Source organism: Petaurus breviceps, unplaced genomic scaffold, assembly GCF_028583685.1.
Source record: "Petaurus breviceps papuanus isolate PSGF00001 unplaced genomic scaffold, PetGlider_PUasm1.0 126, whole genome shotgun sequence".
NCBI lineage: Eukaryota > Metazoa > Chordata > Mammalia > Diprotodontia > Petauridae > Petaurus > Petaurus breviceps.
Window position 1 is genome coordinate 84,445,828 of NW_027185655.1, and position 22,065 is coordinate 84,467,892.

At 36.4% G+C, this 22,065-nt stretch overlaps 1 protein-coding gene across 6 annotated transcripts in view; it reads right to left on the reverse strand.

Moving 5' to 3' along the window:
- The window catches only part of MARCHF1 (membrane associated ring-CH-type finger 1), a 1,238,958-nt gene that overhangs the window by 224,451 nt on the left and 992,442 nt on the right, over window positions 1-22,065 (reverse strand). For all 6 annotated transcript variants that reach the window (XM_069097636.1, XM_069097675.1, XM_069097649.1 and 3 more), the window contains one exon: window positions 8,141-8,191. In XM_069097636.1, coding sequence (XP_068953737.1) covers window positions 8,141-8,191 — 51 coding nt within the window. The remainder of the gene's footprint in view (window positions 1-8,140; window positions 8,192-22,065) is intronic.

Here is a 22,065-nt window from a genome sequence, read left to right on the forward strand (position 1 = left end):
AAGTCTTGTGGATTCTACTTCCTCAACTTCTCTGGTATTTGTCCCCCTCTTTTTATTCACAATGCAACCAAACAAGTTCATACCCTCATCACTTCTTACCTGGCTTAGTGCAATAGCCTCCTAACTGGTCTCTCTACATCTAGTCATTCCCTTCTCCAATTCATTATATTCACACTTATCAAATCTGGATTCCTAAAAAAAAATCCTAAAAGCTCTGGATATTTCACTTCCATGTACAAGAACTTTTAGGGTTCCCTGTTGTTTCCAATGCCTCTGCTTGACATTTAAAGTCCTTCATTTACAACCTGCCCCAGTCTGTCTTTCCCGGATAATTACATATTGCTTCTCTCATGGACTATGAGCTCCAGTCAAACTGATGTACTTACTATTGCTCACTCACAGTTTTCCATTCTGTCCCTGGGTCTTTGCATAGATTGCCATATTCTTTTTTTTTTTTGGTTTTTGGAGTTAAGTGACTTGCCCAGGGTCACACTGCTAATACATGTCTGAGTCTGGATTTGGATTAAGGTCCTCCTGACTCCAGGGTCAGTGCTTTATCCATTGAGCCACCTAGCTGCTCTGCATAGGTTGTTTTCTATGCCTGTAATTCATTCCCTCTTTGCCTCCACTTCTCCAAACAGTTGACCTCCCTCTAGATTCAGCTCTATTATCATTTCTTTTCTTTTCTGATCCAACATTGTGCATTATCATTATTATTGTTATGTGGTAGTGGGGAGGATATAAATGCTATATTCCTTATTTGGGATCATTTGGAATGACCCTAGAAGAATAGAAATTTCTTGAGGGCAGGGAATGTTTCATTTTTCTATCTGTATTTACAGAACCCAATACAATGCCCAGTGTATATTGACTATTTTAATAATTGATTGAATGGCAAGTCAAACTTCTCATTTTGAAGATGTTTAGGCTGAGAGGACTGATGACTGATTGGTCCCAGGTACAAAGAAATCCAGGTGGAACTTCTAATTCAACAGCACATTAAATACCTTTTTCAAAGGTTCATTGCTCACATTAGGCAAAATGAATTCCCCAGATATCACCTCTTTGGAATTCCTTCATCTTGACCTGGCTGTAGTCACTTTAAATTATTTTTTTAATGGTACCATATGGGCAGTTAAAGATGAGGCAACTTTAAAAAATGCATCCAATATCAGTGGATAGAGAGCTGGACTTTGAAGTCCTGCTTCAAACCATACCTCAGACCTTTACTAACTGGGTGACACTGGGTAAATCAGAACATCTCTGAGTTTCAGTTTTTTTCATCTAAATATGTTTATAACAACAACACCTACTTCACAGCATGGTGAGAATCAAATGAGAAAATATATGTCAGGCACTTGAAGGGCTTACATAAATGTTAAACCTAAAAGAGCTATATAAATGTTTGCTATCACCATCATTATTATTTTGTAGATTTGAGGATTTGGTACATTTCCTGCAGTAAGATTAGAAGATTTAAAATGTTCACACAGTCTATGACAGGAAAAAACAAGCTTCAGGAAGCATATTTTATCTACTTCAACAATTTCTGTCTTAACACCCTATTTGATGCTACCAAAAAGTGATCAAATGAGTAATTGAGCCTTTACAAAGTAAATGAAATCCTTGAAACATTATACAAAATGATGGAAATGGACTGAAATATCATTTTAAAGATAGAGGGTTTTTTTTATAGTTTAGCCATAACTGAGTTAAAGACTATGACCTGCTTTTAATAGAAACTCCCTACTCCCTCACCCAAAAGTGCTTTCAGATATTTATGTTTGTGTGTGCTAGATGAAGACTTGAATTGAAAATACCATTGCACCTACCTTATGACAGTTTCCTTGTTGAATTGCTTGCAATGTTGAATATATAACAAATTAAAGCTAGTTGTAGGCAACAATCCCAAGTTCCCAAATAATCCCCCAGAAGGGCAATTCTGCATAATTTTGCATTGTGGGAAAACCTGTTTGGAAGCAATAAGTTGCTCTCTAAAGAGGAACAATTATCAACCCTGCCCACAGAGATTTTTTCAAGCAAAATGTTATTCTCTGATAAACCTTGCCTAGTATCCATAAATATATTGCAACAATTTAACATCAATTATTTTTAGCCTCTAACGTTCCTTTGTGGCTTTCTGTTAAGGTTCAGTATCACCGAAGAACCCTGATCCAATTGGAATAACAAAAAGGTAAGAGAAGAGAGGGAAAGATAGCTCACTTCTATCCAGGAGTGCAAGGAAGAATATAAATAAGAAATAAAACTGTGTTTAGTTCAGGTTTTACAACTGGGTAGCACACCTCTAGAAATAATCACAATGGAAGCACTGCCCATATAGTCCTGGGATGCTTTTTGTTCTCATCTAATATATCATCATCACCAGAACTTATTACATGTACTATTTTATAAACATCACCGAAAGATCTTGGCATGACTTAAAACCACCATACTTCACCAGATGGGTGATCTCACTGATGGAGCTTTTCTTGCATGTCTAGTAAGGTCTCCCTTGAGTGACTATCAGTCTCTTTTAGGAGATCTTTAATCTTCAGGAGCTTGATGCAATTAGCACAATGTTACACACCAAAAGGAGCACTTGGAAGATTTTACATTCTATAGTTAATCTTGCTTTCTTCCTGACATTGATTTGAATATCCTCAATGACAATGGCAAATATCTTAAACAGTCATGTACCTGTTTTATGCCTTGTTTGACATGAGTAATGAGAAGCTTTCACAAAATTATCTCTTTTGTATCTCTCAAGGAACCTTTGATGACATTCACATAATCATGGGAGAAACCTTATTAGTTATAAACCTTTACTCATGATAGTAAAAAATAAGCTTCATTCTTATTCATTCATCTGTTAAAGACATAATAAGACTGGGAGGAAACTTTCAAGGTCTTCTAATCCATCTCTCTACCTCTAGAAACAACTAGGCTTAATATTAATCAATAAGCATTAATTAAGTGTTTGCTATGTCCCAGGCACTGTGAATACAAAGAAGGGCAATAGTTCCTGCTCTCAAGGAACATAATATTCTATAAGATGCTGGATACATAAGGGCTACCCTATTATTGGAGAGGACCAGTTGTAGCTATTGTTCCCAGAGACTTTTTCAAGAAAAATGTTAGTAGGTGATAAATGCTGCCTGTACCTACTAAGTATATTCTGACAAGCTCACACTGGCTCTTTTTTTTTTTTTTGGAGGGCAGTTGGGGTTAAGTAACTTGCCTAAGGTTACATGGCTAGTTTTTTGTGTGTGTGTGTGTGTGTGTGGGTGTTAAGTGTCTGAGGCCGCAACTGAACTCAGGTCCTCCTGATTCCAGGGCAGGCCCTTTACTTACTATGCCACCTAGCTCCCCGTTTTGCTTTTTTTTGTTTTTGGATGGGGGACGGTAGGGCAATTGGGGTTAAGTGACTTGCCCAAGGTCACATGGCTAGTTTTTGTGTGAAGTGTCTGAGATATGAATTTATGTCCTCCTGACACCAGGGCTGGTGCTCTATTCACTTCGCCACCTAGCCACCCCTCACTGGCTGCTCTTAACGTCTGTGACTTCTAGCCAAGGCTGCATAAAAGCTGCCAATAGAAAGCTACCAATAGAAAGGTAAGTAGAAAATAGAAAAATATATGGCATGATGGGAAAAAAGCACTCAACTCAGAACTCAAAGCAATTCAGTATGAGGTCCAACTCTGTCATTTACTGGCTATGAATTTTGGATAAATAACTTTACCTTTTAGATCCTTATCTGGATAAATCAAAAATATTAATGCTAAAACAAACCTTAGAGAAAATAGGATTATAAGATCCAGAGAAAAGAGAGACTTTAGAAATTATCTAGTACAGGGGTTCTTTAAACCTTTTTGTTTCATGGGTTCCTTTTGGCAGATGAAATCTATGGACCCATTTTCAGAATAATGTTTTTAGTTGCATGATATAAAATACACAGGATTAAAAAGGAAACCAACTATACTAAAATGTGATAACCAAAAATAGATTTTTAAAAATGTTTGAGGCCTCATTGGAAAAATTTCTGACAGTCTGTAATGGTAATGGGAATTTGAAAATCTTCCCTGCCCCTTAATAAGCCTAGGGGAATTTGAAGACCTTCCCTGATTTGAAGATCTTCCCTGTCCCCTAATAGACTAAATGTAATCACATGGAGCCTGTGGTGGGAGGAGTTTGGTGAAGGGTGGAGCAGAGCCCACAGGAATCTGGGAGTCATAGCACTTAGAGCTGGAGGGAAGAGAGGATGCACCCAAAGAGACAGCTAGGCTTGTGTTTGTTTGTCCTTTGCTGTGGCAGCTAGGCTTATGCACAGGTTTGTTTGTGGGAAGGCTAAAGGATGGTGTGGCTCCTTGCTGTGTTATGGTTTTACTTCTTTGTTATTATGATGGATTTGGTTTCCTGGTATTGGACTTGACTTTCTAGTATCTGAATAAATGCTTTGCTTCTGTCTTCTAAATGGAGAGTATGTTATATGTCGTGATTCAGAATTATGCCGGCATATTCACAGTCACTGTCAGCACTGTGAATATTATGTTGGTGTTACACAGTCTAATCCCCTTATTCTGCAAATGATGAAACTGAAGTATAGGGAGGTCATTTAGCTAGTTGATGGCAGCTAGTTGGTATAGTGGATAGAGATCTGAGCTCAGAGTCAAGAAGAACTGAGTTCAGATATGACCTCTGACACTAGCCATGTGACCCTAGGCAAGTAACTTGACCTTATTACTTTATCCAAATGTAAAATGGGGATAATAATATATAATAATAATTATAATAACTCCTGACTCAAATTTGGTAATATTTGTAAAGCATTTAGTACAGTGCTAACACATAGTAGGTGGTAGGAAGGTCTCTTCCCCCCTTTCAAAATAGACATTATCATGCTTGTTCCCTGCCTCTCAGTGAAGTGCTCTATCCTCTAACTTGAAGTATTCTGAGAAGTTCCTGGATATTCCTGTAGTATGGTTAGAATAAAACATATTATATGTGATTGTGTTTGTAAACTAAAAAAATAAAAGTCATATTTGTAAATAATCATTGTCGTTATCAAACACCATTATTACTAATTTCCAGAAGTCCCATAACCTGACTGATAATCCATTCCAAGACTAACTATTACTGTCCAGATCTTTTCTCTTTATGCTCAAGCTAAATCTCTCATGTTAAAATTCCTGCCATTTTCCCCATGTTCCTTCAACAGAGGGAAAAAAAGATATTGGATATTATCTTGTATAAAACTCTTCAAAGTTTTGAATATCATATATTTTTACAATCTCACGCAGATTTCTTCAACCCCTATGTCTTGCCTCTGCCCCTTAGCCTTTTCCTCTCAAGGCTAAATAATTCTATTTCCTTGAGCTTTTCTTCACAGGTTCTATTTCCCAACTTTCAGCATTAAAGGAGAAGCTCCAAGTTTTAAAAGGAGTTTAAGACTCAGGTATTGACAGCAGGATAATTTATTGGGAGGCTGAGGCCTAGACTTAAGTACTCTTCTTTGGTTATGGTATGAAAGTAAAATGAAACTTTCATTTTTTCTTTCTTGGTTGTCATTAACCTTTAGGATTCCACATCGACGGATGTTTTCTTGAATTCTCAAACAAGTGAGAAAGCTACTAGTTTATTTTCTCTTTTATGAGCCTCTTGGTACCAGACTATTATTTAGAGAAGAAAGGCTAATGAGAATAGTACAAAGGGACAGAGGTAATGATATTTTATCTGTAAAATGACAAGGCTAAATGAGATAATATAACATCTCTTCTAACTGTAAAATCTTATGATTCTAATGGAAGAGGTAAACATTGTAATATAACAATGGAAGTTTAATAATTATTATTTATCCCCTAAAAGGAGAGGAGGGAGAGTAGACAAAGGAAGTTTTGCCACTACACCTATGCCCCAACCCACTGGAGCTTTTAACTTGCTCACCTCTGTACCTTGTATGGAGGATTGATAAGAATCTGATAGAATGCCCCTCATTCCCTACCCCGCAGTTCTGTCTGGAGCTGTGGGCAATACCCATTGTTCCAATAAGTTTTTGCTTAGTATGTTTATGTTCTAAGGACCATAAAAACATCTGGCCAAGGATTTGTATAAAATTATCTCAGGTTCCCATTCTATTTGGTGTTCTATTCACTTCCTTTACTTTGTCTGGAGTCATAGGAATAAGATCATCAAGTCTAACAGCCTTCATTTTAGAGATGAGGAAACAAAGGCCTGGAACCAAGGTCACAGAGGTCATAATTAGCAGAGATGGGATTGGAACCCAAATCTCTTAATTCCAAAGACAATGACTTTCCACTTCAACTCAGAAGACCACACTCCAAATTTATTTATTTTTTTCACCATTATACAAAGTTTATTTTGACCAAGTTAATGAAAAAAAAATTCTTATGGAATTTTTGAGTTCTGATCTTATAGGTTCTGGCCATTTTTGGACTGGTTCTATGATTGCATTGGTATAGGGAACTCCCAGGAAGGAAACTCCCTTTACTGATCAGGATTTGCTCTGTAAATTTGCTGTCTTTGAGACTGGCCTGGGGTATCATGAAGCTAAATGACCTGTGTAGGGGCTCACAAATTGTGTATCAGAGCTAGGACTTGAATCCAGATCTGCTGGACTCAAAGACTTGCTCTCTATCCATTAAACCACACTGCCTCCATATGTATTATGTTGCATCATAATTATTTGTGCATGTGTTAGATCTTACTAGACTGTAATCTGCTTGGGGGAAGAAATTATATGTTAAATAAAATTTATATCTCTAGTAGAATCTGGAATGATGTTTCGACCAGAACAAGTATTTAAGATATACCTAATGAAGTTGAATTAAATTGAAATTCATATTTCTAGGGTTTTTTAAAGAGGTCCCAAAGTATCTTACTCACCCAAAAGGGGGTATATGACTCACCCATAGAATAAAGCTTGAATATTTACTTCTTAGACTTCATTTGACATCAGTAGGAGAACAGAATCTATTTAAAACTGTGTTGTTTGCTTCCCTAGATATATTTTTTCAAATATCTATTCTATTTTGACAAATGATTTTCTCCTCCTCTCAACTCATTACACTACTTCTCCCTTCAATAAATAGCAGTGAGTGCAGTACTAAAAAGAAATTTTTGGTAACCAAGCAATTAACATTTCAAGACTTCTAAAATAAAGTCCAATGTCTCTATAGTTTTAGTTGCTTACCTGACATTCTAGAACAACCATGTACAACTTGATAGTAGTCACGGGTCAAAATTAAAATAGGCTCCACTTCTTTGAGCCACAGATAGTTTAGTTTCTAGAGACAGACTGACAATGGTTGGTTGCTGCAGGTCATGTGACAAACAGTAGAGCATGTGCAGTGGTAACCCACCTGCTAAGTTACAGGATGGGCACAATAGTGACTAGTGGAAGGCCGATTAAGCCTTCTCTTTATGCCCAAACAGAATCCCTCATGTTATAATTCTTGCCATTTTTCCCATGTTCCTTCAATGGATGGAAAAAATATTGGATATTATCTTACATAAAACAACTCTTCTTTGGTTCTGGGTGAAAGTAAAATGAAGCTGTCATTTTTTTTTCTTGGTTGTCACAAAGCACTTGTTGCAGCTTTACTTTCATTTCATTTACTTTCATTCACAGCCTCTGCATTTTTCACAAGCCACCCAAAATCCTTCAATGGGTTGCATACCTGTTCCCCTACCCTATTCCCACAGATCCTATAACTTGGAGAAATGACCAAATTGGTTTCCAAAAATTGTGCCTTGAAAAAAAAGGTAATTTGAAACCCAGAACACCAGGGAACAAACTTCAGGAAAATGGACTTCCTGGGAATGACACTACACACAGTGGAAAAACCCCCGCTATACACAACACTTTAAAAAGGGCTAAGTGCCTCACAGGTATTCAGCTAAAGATCAAATGAAAAACCATTTTATTTTTTCACACTGTGTCTTTAATATTGTAGAAAACAACAACAACAACAACACCAACACTACAACAGGCCTAACTTAAAAACAAAAACACAGAGAAGAGGAAAACACTTAGACAAGAATAAATAACTATGGGTAGAACTATATCCCATAGCATTGCTGGGAAGGCTAGATTGAAATAAACAAGCAAACAGAGTCCACCTACCTTTGATATGTTACTTGATCGACTTGCAGAACGTCCTGGGGATTTGTCATTCTGGAAAACAAAATTGGAAGGATTATTTAGAAAAGCATAACCCAACCTCTGTCTGCTTTCATCTGAAAAGAAGAGAAAGCCTTGCCATGCTTCTAAGTATTCTGAGTTTCTGCTGCTTCATATTCTTGCTACTACTTATTTAGGATGGGTAAAATGAATTTATCTTATTATTCTCAGTGTTCTTTTTAAAAACAGTGGCCAGCTAGGTGGCCTGCAGTGAATAGCTCACCTACCTGGAGTCACAAGGACCTGAGTTCAAATGCAGCCTCAGATACTTAATACTTACTAGCCATGTGACCTTGGGCAAGTCACTTAACCCCAATTGCCTTGCTTTCTCCCCTCCAAAAAGCAAAAAAAAAAAAAAAACCAAAAAACAGTGGACTGGGGAAAAAATTACAATTTCTCAGATAAAGTTTTCATATCTCAAATACATAAAGAACTTTATAAAATCTAAGTCAAAGGATTTTGGTAGTTTTTAAAGAAATCAAAATAATTTATAATGATATAACATGCTCTAAATCATTATCAAGTAGAGAAAATAGAAAGTAAAACCACATCCACCTATCAGAGGGCTAAAATAATTGAAGGGGAAAGTGACAAATGGTAGAGGGGATATGGAAAAATTGGGTTATTAATTCTCTATTGGTGGAATTGTGAATTGATCCAACCATTTTGGATAGCAATCTGAAATTATGCCCAAAGAGTAATAAAACTGTGTATATCCTTTGATCCAGCAATACCGCTATTAGGTATGTTTCCCAAAGTTCTCAGGAAAAAGGAAAAGAACCTGCATGTTCTACAATATTTATAGCAGCTCTCTTTGTGGTGGTAAAGAACTGGAAATTGCTGGGATGCCCATAAATTGGGGAATAGCTGAACAAGTCATGGTTTATGATTGTGATGGAATACTACTATGCTGTAAGATATGATGAGTTTGATGATCTTAGAAAAACATCGTTAGACTTGTACAAAATTATGAAGAGTAAAATAAGCAGAACCAAGAAAACATTTATATAGCAATATTATTTTAAGAGCAACTTTGAGCAAGTAATTCATTTTGACTATTATTAAGTACACAAAGTGTCTACAAAGGACTCATGAAGGAAGCCTTTCTCTGTGCCCTGAGAAGGAACTGATAAATAGAAGTATGTATAGAATGATTTTATTTATGTATACATATTTGTGTTTAATGGTAGCCATGGGGGTGGGGGAGGGAAGAAAAATGCAAGGAAAAAGGAAATTTCCATGGTAATTTTATTATATATTTAGAAGGAATAGTATGTTGTACATAATAGACTTGCAATTTCATATGTCATCACCTTTTTATTGTGCTATGTTATGGAAATGTTTGTTTTATTCCACAAATTAAAAATAAAATAAGTAAACATTAAAAAAAAAAGATTGACAATTATTCAAGTCATCCAGAAACATTCCAGTTATGCCCACTGTTGAGAGCTACATACTCTTTCCCCAGGCTTTTGAGGACAAAAATCCTAGAGATGTAGAGTTGGAGGGGAAACAAGGGAAATAAAATATATGGACTCTGCCCTTGAGGAATTTCCAACCTGCTGAGGGAGGCACAGAATATATATACTGAGAAATCCTATTCTAGTGATTATATCTCAACAAATCGTCATATTGCAGATAAGAAACCTGACTTTCATGTCAAATCAATTATAGCAGTGTTAGTAGATGTTTGAAATTAGAAAAAGAGTGCATTTGGATCAGATACAGAAATCCAGTTTTCAAAGATGTATTAGCTAACAAGAGCTTATTCTCAATGAAACTTTGTTTTTATTTTTTAAAATTTACTTCAGACTTAAATACTAAAACTTAAACACAAAATGAGAAAAGAAAAAAAACATTGCCATGCATAGCAGAACATGAGAGGATTCTAAATATATGGAAATAAATTTCCATTTCAAAAAAACCTGTATAATAAATACTATGCACTGTGTTAAGTTGTCCATCTTTTCTTTGCTTACTTTTAAAGTTTTCTTTTGTTCTCTGCTATGCACTTTTTACTTTATTCTCCCTGTTCAAGTCTACAATTAAGTATGGATACACACATACATATATACACACATATACACACATATATACATACATTGACAAGGAAGAAAAAATTACTTTGTTTTCATGTCTTGGGAGGAGTTACTAAGATGTTGGTAGAAAAGAGACTACATCCTTTATTGATCGGGACTAGTTAGGAAATAATGTCTGCTTAGCATGTTTGTTCATCTCTAGCTGTATCACCAGGAAGCTACAAAGAAATAATAATCTCATTCTTGTGACTGATCTCTATCCATAATGGCATATCCCCAGTGAGAAGGATTTTGCACATAAAGTGTAAAGTCCAACATCACTATGTAGTGCCTAAGCTTCCCTAAGCAACAGGGACATGAAGACTCTTAGGAAAAATTGTAATCTGCCTAGGAACAATCACATCATGACCTTCTGATATTACTGCATTCGTGGATCAGTCACACATAGTCATCAATGTGCAATTAATGGGCCACTGTATCAGAATAAGACTTCAGAAAGTACCATCATTCAGTACTCATTAGAAATTTTTAGTAGAAAATAATTGGGCAAATCTAGGGATTGTGATGAGTTATGAACTCCTATATATCCTTTAAAGCCTAGCTCAGATGCTGCCATCTTCTTGAAGCCTAGCTTCTCTTTCAGGTCTATCAGAACTGCTCTTTCCATAGGCATTAGTTATCTCCTTGTCACTAAATCCAATTGTTAGTTTTTTAAAATGAATTTCTAGACCTCACTATAGTATTTACATAGTGAATCACCTTCTCCTCCCTTATATCATTCTCTTTCCTTATAATATGGAATTTTTGTGGTTCTTCTCCTAACCCTCTGAGCACTTCATCTCTTTCTTTTTCATGATTTCTCATCCACTTCTTGTCCTATAAATTTAAGTGTTCTCTAAGGTTCTCTCCTATGCCCTCAATTCTTTTTAACTCTGCATCCTCTTATTTTGTTATATTATCTACTCCTATGCCTTCAATCAGCACATCTTTATAGATAATGTTTCAAAATTTGTATCTCCAACATCTCCCCAAAACACTAGTACAGTGTCTATCTGCCTTCCAGATACCTACTTCTAGGTACCACACTGGAAAGTGAAAATCAAAATGTATAGGGTTTTCCCTTCCCCTATGCCTTTCTAATTCCTTGAATATTTCTATTAATGGCACCATCATTGCAGGCTCATAACCTGTTATCTTTGATTTGAGTCATCTATGATTCTTTCTTTTCATTCATCTCCTACCCTCACTGTCAAGTTCTGTTATTTCTTGTTCCACAATATATCCCTATGGGCCCTCCTCTCTATTTGTACTGCAATGAACCTAGTTCAATTCTCAAGAGTTTCTGTTGTAATAGTCTCCCTGTCTTCAGTCTACTTCATCTCCAATCTATTATTCCATTAAAGCCTAAGTAATCATCCTAGTGCATTGTCCTGATGATGTCACTTCTCTCCAAACACTTTTTTCTTTTTTTAATTTCTTTTTTTAATTTTGGAGGGCAATTGGGGTTAAGTAACTTGCCCAAGGTCACACGGCTAGGTTTGTTTGTATGTGTGTGTTAAGTGTCTGAGGCTGGATCCGAACTCAGGGCCTCCTGACTTGGGGGCCGACACTCTACTCACTGCGCCACCTAGCTGCCCCTGTCCAAACACTTTCACTGGCCATCCTTATGTCCTGAAAAAAGCATCAACTCCCAAGTCTTGCATTCAAAGCCTTACAAAATTTGGCCCCAACCTATCAATCTAGTCTTATTTGATATATTCATATTTTATCTTCTAGCCAGACCATCATCTATCCTCCCATTCTTTTTCAGACCTTTCCTATCTCTCTGCCTTCTCAAATGAATTAATATACATAAAGTGCTTTGCAAACTTTAAAGCACATGATAAATGCTAGCTATCATCATCATTATTACTTTTGCTCATGTCATTTTCCATTGTTGGAATGCCTCATTCCCTCTTTTAATATAAAGATAATTATAAAAAGTTAAAGATTATACTTAAAGATAAGTATGTGAAGGTTTATCATGTGAAGAAAGGACTAAACTTGTTTGATTTGGACTGCAGGAGCAGTGACTAGAAGTTGCAAGGAGATAAATTTATATTTGATAATATCAGGAAAAACTTTCTCACAATTAGAACTGACCAAAAGTAGGATGTAATGCTCCCAAAGGCTGTAGGTTCCCCTAACTGGAGCTCTTCCAACAGACACTTGATGACCATTTGTCACATATGTCATGGTGGAGTTCCTCTGATGTATGGGTTAGATGAGATAGTCATTGAGATGACTTTTAACTTTCAAATTCTTTGATCCTTCAAAGGCCAACTGAAAACCTAACTCTTTACTGAAGCATGTCTTGACTCCTACTTCTCTCCTGATCCCTCCTCCTTCACCAGGTGAAACTGAACTCCTTAAACAACTAAGAGTCAATTAGGCAATATCCTGGGTATCAACTTGGGGCCAGGAACACCTGAGTTCAAATTCTACTTCAGACTTTTAATACTTGTATGAACTTAGGTAAGTCACTTCTCTTGGCCTTCTTTTCCACATCTATACAATAGAGACAATAATAGCAATTACTTTAGAGGATTGCTGTGAGGATTAATTGAAATAGCTTATGAAAAGCACTTTGTAAACTATAAAGCATTATGCAATACTAGCAATTGTTATCATTTTTACTCACTTTCCTACCATAGCTATTTGTATAATTGTCCTTCCATATGTGTAAGTCCTTTGCCATCACAGACTGTCACATCTATCTTTATATTCTTAGCACCAAACAGCACCTTACATATAGTAGACAAATAATAAATGTGTTGAACTAAATTGAATTTTTCCTAAACCTTCCCAGCTGGTATTTTCTCCCCTCCATTGGCTTGATGTGGGTTGTCCTTCATTCTTGAAGAGGACCATGACATCAGGGAGATAATGATATGACTTGCAACTGAATTTGATTTCAGTGAGGGAGGGCTGTACAAAGTCACCAGTTTCACTTTCTCCTCCAGAGCCATCTGGGTCCAGGGACTAGATATAGATCAGGACTACTGGAGATGGTCCAGGATGCAGTGGGAGATCTTGGCCTTTTTAAACCAAGATCTTTTCAAGTTCTCACTTTGAGTGAGGCAACACCCATTCAGTGGATAGTTCTCTTTAAGACGTGAGTCAAAGGATGGCCCCTCTAATTAAAAAAAAAATATCAACCTGGGAGGGGAAGACCCTCTGGGTTGCTGGTCAAAAAAGAAAGTTACTATATACATTTACTCTGAGCCAGGATGGCCCAAAAAATAACCATTAAGTGATGCTTAGGCAGAGCAGGGACCTAGATTGATATCTGTCACATGACCCAGCCAGCACAGGAGGAAAAAGTGAGGCTGGTGACTACATACATACATACATCTGTCTTCCTTGGATAATTCATGATTTTCACAAATTCCCATGCAATATAAAAGTACATGACTTGAAGATGCCATGGAAAGAATTAACAAAGATATATGACTGCAATATAACTTTTTGTTTTACAGTACAGAAACGGAGATTTAGAGCTTAGAAGGGACCTTAAAGGGCGAGTCCAAAGCCCTCCTTTTATCATATCAGTAACATCTCAGATTTCTAGGGTGTGGAATTTGAAATAGAAAGTTCATGGTGATACAGACAGGATAAAGGAATGCAAATAGATTAAAAGCAGTGTAATATGTTAAAAAAAAAAAAGGCAGCTCGGTGGCACAGTAGAGTGGTAGGCCTAGAATTAGGAAGACCAGGGCTCAAATCTAACCTGAGACAATTACTAGCTGTGTGATCCTGGGCCAGTCACTTAACTCTGTTTGATTCAGTTTCCTCATCTGTAAAATGAACTAGAGAAGGAAATGGCAAACTACTCCAGTATCTTTGCATAGATACATAGCAGTCTGCACTTTGGAAATAGAGTTCTACTGTGGCAAAGAGCTCAAAAGTCAAGTAATTGGCTGGCAAGATGAGCAAGTAGAAGAAGAACAATCAGACCATAGAATCTTTTGGGGGGGACAAAGAGGATCAAAACATAGAACCAGAGGAGGACAACAAAATCAAAACTTCTGCATCAAAAGCCTCCAAGAAAGATATGAATTGGTTACAGGCCATGGAGGAGCTCAAGAAGGATTTTGAAAATCAAGTAAGAGAAGTGGAGGAAAGATAGGGAAGAGAGATGAGAATGATGCAAGATAATAATGAAAAGCAAGTCAACAGCCTGGCAAAGGAGAACCAAAAAATACTGAAGAAAATACCACCTCAGAAAACAGACTGACTCCAATGGCAAAGAGGCCCAAAAAGTCAGTGAGGAGAAGAATGCCTTAAAAAGTCGAATTTGCCAGATGGAACAATGATTTTTTCAAAAACTCACTGAAGAGAATAATTCCTTCAGAATTAGATTGGAGCAAATGGAAGCTAATGACTTTATGAGAAATCAAGATGCTATAAAACAGATCCAAACACATGAAAAAATAGAAGACAATGTGAAACATCTCATTGGAAAAACCACTGACCTGGAAAATTGATCCAGGAGAGATAATTTAAAAGTTATTGGACTATCTGAAAGCCATGATCAAAAGAAGAGCCTGGACATCATCCTTCAAGAAATTCTGAAGAAAAATTGCCCTGATATTCTAGAACCAGAGGGCAAAATAGAAATTGGAAGAATTCACCAACTGCCTCTTGAAAAAGATCTCCAAAAGAAAACTCCTAGGAATATTATAGTCAAATCCCAGAGTTCCCAGGTCAAGGAGAAAATATTACAAGCACTCAGGAAGAAACAATTTGAACATTGTGAAAATACAATCAAGATAACACAATATCTAGCAGCTTTTACCTTAATGGATTGAAGGGCTTGGAATATGATATTCTGGAGGCCAAAGGAGCTAGGATTAAAACCAAGAATCACCTACCCAGAAAAACTGAGTATAATACTTCAGGGGAAAATATGGTCATTCAAGGAAATAGAGGCCTTTCAAGCATTCTTCATGAAAAGATCAGATCTGAACAGAAAATTTGACTTTCCAATACAAGAAGCAAGAGAAGCATGAGAAGGTAAACAGAAAAAGAAATCATAAGGAACTTATTAAAGTTGAACAATCTACATTCCTACATGGAAAAATGATAATTGTAACTATATATATATATATATACACATATATGTGTGTGTATGTATCCATACATGCATGTATACATAGGAAGGTATATTGTGTATCTATGTGTGTGTGCATGTGTGTCCATGTATACATAGAGGGCATAGGATGAGTTGAATATGAAGGGATGATATCTAAAAAAATAAAATTAGAAGGTGAAAGAGGAATATATTGGGAGAAAGAGAAAGGGAGAGATAGAATAGTATAAATTATCTCATACAAAAGAGGCAAGAGAAAACGGTTACAATGGAGGGGAAGAGCAGGAAGGTGAAAGGGAATGATCCAACCTTACTCTCATTGAGTTTGGCTTAAGGAGGGAATAATACACATACTCAATTGGGTATCTCACCCTACAGGAAAGTAGGGGGGAAGGGGATAAGAGGAGGGTTGATAGAAGGGAGGGTATATTGGGGGACAGGGTAGTTAGAAGCAAACACTTGAAAAGGGACTGGGTCAAAGGAGAAAATAGAATAAGTGGAGGGAGGGTGGGATAGGATGGAGGGAAATATAGTTAATCTTTCACAATATAACTACTATGGAACCTATATTGAATTGTTTGTCTTCCTAGTGGCAGTGGGTGAGGAGGGAAGAAGGGAAAGAATCTGGAACTCAAAGTTTTAAAAAGAAATGTTAGGGGCAGCTAGGTGGCACAGTGAATAGAGCACCAGCCCTGGAATCAGGAAGACCTGAGCTCAAATCCAATCTCAGTCACTTAACACTTACTAACCATGTGACCTTGGGCAAATCACTTAACCCCAATCACCCTGCCTTCCCCCTACCAAAAAAAAGCAAAAAAAAAAAAGATAAATGTTAATACATTGTTTTTTACATGCAACTGGGAAATAAGCTATACAGTCAATGGGGTATAGAAATCCATCTTGCCCTACAAGAAAGTTAGAGGGAAATAGGGGAGGATATAAGAGAGGATAGATTTGGGGAAGAGATATTCAGTATGTTTGCTATCTTGGGGTGAGGCTAGGGGAGAGATGGGGAGAAAATTTGTAACTCAAAATCATGTAGAAATGAATATTGAACACTAAAAATAAATAAACAAGTTCACCACACACACACACACATACATAGAAAGATATGAGCTCAGTTACCACCTGGAACATAAACATGCTGTGGGATCCTAGGCACACTATTCCACCTTTCAGCACACCAGGCAGTTCCTTAAGACTATGAATTGTATAGAAGGTGATGATCTGAATTGGAAAAGGGGGTTCCCTCACCTTGGAGCTCTTGATGCCAGTGAAATCACAAGTCTGGCCTGTACCTTGATGCTGGGTAAGGCTCAGAACGGTAGACACAGTTGATACCAGAGTCTACATACATATCTGCAACTCTTTTATTTAGTTTTTTTTAGGGTAATTGGGGTTAAGTGACTTGTAAAGGTCACATGGCTAGTTAAGTGTTAAGTGACTGAGGCTGGATTTGAACTCAGGTCCTCTTGACTTCAGGGCCAGTGGCTCTATTCACTGCGCGACCTAGCCATCCCTATATCTGCAACTCTTGCCATTACAATATGCTGCCTCTCTTGAGTTACCTGAATTTGTCTGTTCAATTTCCAGAAATGAAAATCTAAACATAAGAAATCAACAGTTTTTATTTTCCCAAAGGGAATAAAGGATCTTGATCTTCCCTGTTTTCATAATTGAGTACCAGACCCACTTTTCTCTGCTGGAAGATATCCAGAGCAATCTGTTCAATTTACCACTAATTAATTGGGTAGCTTGTCCCATTACTAGTTGCAATGGCACATTCTTCTTTGTAGATGAGACAAATATGGCTGTCATACTTCATTAATATCAGTTTATGGTTTTTATTTTCTACATTGGATTAAATCAAAGCTATCTCAAAAATCTCTTGTGTCACACGGATGCCCCAATTATTAGGAATTGGGAGGGGGTGATGGTTATTGACATAAGTGTTTGAACAAACAAGAATGCTTGATGTGTCTCCATCACTAGCACAGGATAATCAATCAGGAATGTCAGATATTAGAATCTTGTTTACAATGTGCAGCAAAATGGCTCTCTGACATCATGATTCTACAGCCTGTGCATTTTGACCAGTATTAGGAAGTATCTCATTTGTTCTGTGATATCATAGTTAAATGTTAGGAAAATGTAAGTTAACTTAATAAGTAGGCGCAGTCAAGTGGCTCAGTAAATAAAACACCAGCCCTGGAGTCAGGAGTACCTCACTTCAAATACGGCCTCAGACACTTAATACACTTACTAGCTGTGCGACGTTGGGAAAGTAACATAACCCTAATTGCCATGCCTTCCCCCCTCCAAAAACAAACAAACAAAAAACCAAGTGCTTAACTTGTATACTTTTGGTACTTTATTACCCAGGTAGAGAAATCCCTTTATAGAAGATTTTTAAAAAATGTTTATTTTGACTTCAAGGGCTATATGGCAACGTTCCTAGGTTCTCTGGATATGGACATAGTCTCTTTGAAAGAAGAGAGCCTTAGAGGGGTCAGAATCTGATAGTTTCAGGGGAGTTAGAGAATGTGATGTTGAACAAGTAAACTTACAAATTACATGTGAAGTCTAGCTATTGGTCAGAAGAGAGTTTGGGAAAAGTTAATCAGGTGAAGAGAAGAGATGGATAATTTTTTTCTGAGTGAGGAAAAGACATTTATAAGACCTCCTATTACTAATATAACTCTATAAGAATTTTCCTTTCCTATTCTGCTCATCCATTATTTAAGAGAAATAGAAGGGGGTAAGCAACATGGAAAGGTAAATGGAGATGAATTCTTTGCTAGGGGGAAATAAATAGTAGAGGAAAAGTCTGTGTTTCTGGATGAGTAGCCCTGAAGTCAATATATCTGAACCTATGTGCCTTCAGCTTTAGTAGTCATTTTGGACAGAAGTGTGATGAACAAAAGTAGACTGAAAGAAGCCTCTATTCTAGAGAGAAAATGAGAATTAGATTAAATTGAGAATGGTTATAGTGAATGATTACTGAGAAAAATATCTGTATTAACCTAACAGTTGCTTAATTTCTCTGACTGAACATCATTTCCTCATCTGTAAAATGAAGATAATAATATCTATAGTACCTGTCCTGAGATAAGCAGCATAAATATAAATGCCCTATTTCTATGTCTAAATAACAAATTATTTGATAAGAAAGCAATACTGACTAGAAAGTAAAACTTGAAGATTTGAGTTCAAATCTGATTTATGATTGGCTTTGTGACCTCTGCCAAATCACTTAACCTCTCAGTACTCTAGGGCTAGACAGCTCTTTAAGAATATAAATTATAGAATGGCTGCATGTGTCAGTAGAGGGAATTTCTTCCACAGGTATTATCTATGTAAGTGAAATCTTGACCCCCAAGTACTCCCCAAAAGAAGTACTAGCCTCACAGTATTGTGTGTGGCTCAAATGTAGCAATATATGTAAAATGTTTTTTATATCCTTAAAGTACTACAAATGTTAAATAGTAATTACGATAATTGTACCTAAGTTACTTAAAATTTTGCTCTAATATTATTTTTCAATAGAAATATTCTTTAATGTCTATGCTTAGTTGTTTAAATAAATAATTACAATTTTCTGAATTAGAATAGAAAAACATCTTAATCTATTTCATTCTGTCTGTCAGTTAAACCTCAATCTGGACTTTTCCTACCCTTCTAGTCTTCATATACTACTACCTTCCATGCACAATATGATCCAGTTGCACTGCCCTAGTAATTGTTCTTCATTCATGAGAATTCATTTTTCAAATCAGTTCATTTGCACTGGCTCTTCACTATGCCTGGAATTTCTCTGCCATCACCTCCACTTCCAAACTTCCTTCAAAATCCACCATCTACAGGAGTTTTTTTTCTAGTTCTTTCTCCATTCCCTCCTTAGAACCTTTCTTTTGAAATTTCCTTCCATTTACCCTTTATCTTGTAGGTTTGTCACATGTTGGCTCTCCCATTAGAATGGTAGCTCCATGAGAGCAGGGACCAAGTTTTTGGTTTTCCTTGTATCCCTAGTGCTTAACAAGATAACGGGCACATAGTAAGAGCCTAAAAAAAATGTTTGTTGAGACTGATTAGTGCTAGAAGTAATTTTGAGAATGCCAATTCTTTCATCCTACCAATGAGGAAAATGAGACTCTGAGAAGTGAAATAATTTGCCCATGGTTATACAGATCTTAACTGGTAGATAGGATTTAAATCTAAAGTGCCTTGATTCCAAATCCAGCATTCTATTCACTCTACCATGGGAAACATAGTTGTTTAGAGCACAAGTATATAACCAGTCAATATACATTTCCAATTTGTGGAAACATTGATTGCTGGCCTTAACCAGAAAGGACAGAAAGAAAATAACTTTTGTCAATCCTATCCTTTCAAATTTAAATGTGTGAGATGATTGCAAATTTCACAGATATAAAATATGGCTATAAAAATTTCTTCACAAATGTTTTCTCCTAAATTCCTATTTTATTGCCCTATCCTAGCCAACAGGCATTTCTTACATCCCTGGCAGGAGGATTTCAAGTCATGCTCCTTACATTATTGGTTCTACTCACTCTCTGATTTCTTCACCTCTTCACTTGTGGCCTTAGCCCCAACCAGGAACCCTCTCCTATCTCTTTCCTATTTACCTTTATATAAAGTCTTCCCTCCCATTAGAATAGAAACTCCTTGAGGGTAGGAACTGACTCCTTTGCAGTACTTAGCACAGTGCCTAACAAAAATGCTTTCTCTGTCTGTCTCTGTCTCCCTCAATGGTGTTGAGCTCCGATAGAAATGGCCACTAAAGTGGACATACAGATTCCTGTGACAGATATATTAACTTAGAAACCAATATTTTATATTACTTATGTTCTATTATAATTTCATGTATTTTGTTTAATATTAAAATGTAAAATTGCATTTTAATCTGCAGGCCTCACTTTAGTCTCATGTTTGATACCTCTCATTTCACTAATGATTTTTGAATACAGCTTCAGAATACCTTCCCAAGTATGAAAAGACTCATCATATGAAGATTGATTAATATTTTCTCAAAAAGAAAAAAGTAACTCATGAAACCAAGTGTTAGGCATAGCAGAATTCCAATTTGTATCAGTTTAAGGGAGGGCCAGACCAATGAAATTTTAAACTTTTGAAATATTAATAAATGAATTATAGTATGAACAAAGGTTTTGTTTATTTACTAAGAAGACCAAAACAGTTCTATTAAATAGGAAACAACAAAGAATTTAAAGGTCTTTACTTAATATTTTTTCCACTTCTGATTCAAGGAACAGTCATGCATTTTCTCTATAATGCATATCAAAAGAGAGACTATTTATAACTAAATACCATTCCAGTCTGAAAGTTCTGAACATTCATTGATGAATGAAACTTAAAGGAAAGTAAATGCTTTTCTTTTAAAGGGGCATTTTCATTCCAGTACTGAAACATGTTAAGCAGAGTTGCATTTCACTGGAAAGAAAACAAAAAGGTCAAATGATTGCAGCCATGTGATCGTGGAGAAATTGCATAACCCTACTAAGAAGAAAGACTAGGTCTAATTCACACATCATTATGATCAAGTAAGAGAAGCACTGACCATTAACTAAAAGCAGGAGGTAAAGATTAAGAAAGTGGTTAACCTATGCAATTAGCAGGGATCACCGTGGTTACTCTAAGTTGTTATGGATGTATACATAAGTTGTGTCCCAAATAAATTTGTCAACCTCTACCAGAAGACAGGTAGCTTTGGTATTATTCTTTCCCTTGTTCAGTCATGTCTGACTCTTCATGATATCATTTGAGGTTTTCTTGGCAAAGAAGTGACCTACTATTTCCTCTCTAGTTCATTTTACAGATGAAATGGAGGAAAACAGGGTTAAGTGACTTGCCCAAAGTCACATAGTAAGTGTCTAAGGCCAAATTTGAACTCTGGTCTTCCTGATTCCAGGCCTGCACTCTATCCACTGTGCCACTGAACTACAGCAATCTTTCTTTTAGAAAAGCTACTGACTTCAGGTTATGTATATGTCAGGAAACATAATAAAAACCCATTCTAGATTTATGAGGTACTAGCTATTGTTCTACCCATAAAAAGAACTTAAGGTGAACTTTAATAACAATTTTAATTTAGTTGGATGGATGTCTAGAAAAATGATTGGATTAAAATTCTAGGTAGCCACAGTCTTAGGGGGCGTGGGCTGCAGAGGGGAGATGATTAATAGCTTCCAGGTGCTAAAAACTACTCTTCTGTTGTAGACTTCTTGTGCTAAAAAGTAGAGTGATAGAAGTGAGATGATTTTTTTTCTTCTGCCTTCAGACACATTTAAGAGCTGTGGTGTCAAACTCAAAAAGAAATGGGGACATTAACCTTTTAACTTTTACTTAAATTTTTACAAAAGTAAAAAACAAGTAAGAAGAAATCGACCACCAGCAAAATATCACGAAGGTGAGTCAGATTTCCTCTTCAGTTTCCAGCTTTATTCAGATTCAAATTCTACACCAAACAAGACCTACTCTTCTTTCATTATAACCATCTCATCTACTGTGAAACATCTTGGTTTGTGGAAGATTCAGGATATTTCAAGGGTTTGAACTTTATTCCTGTAAAGTATGGTCCTCTAGATCAGAAGTTTCAAAGACAGGGGACCAGATTAAAATGTAACCTGGAAATATTTAACAAAATGAATACAAATACA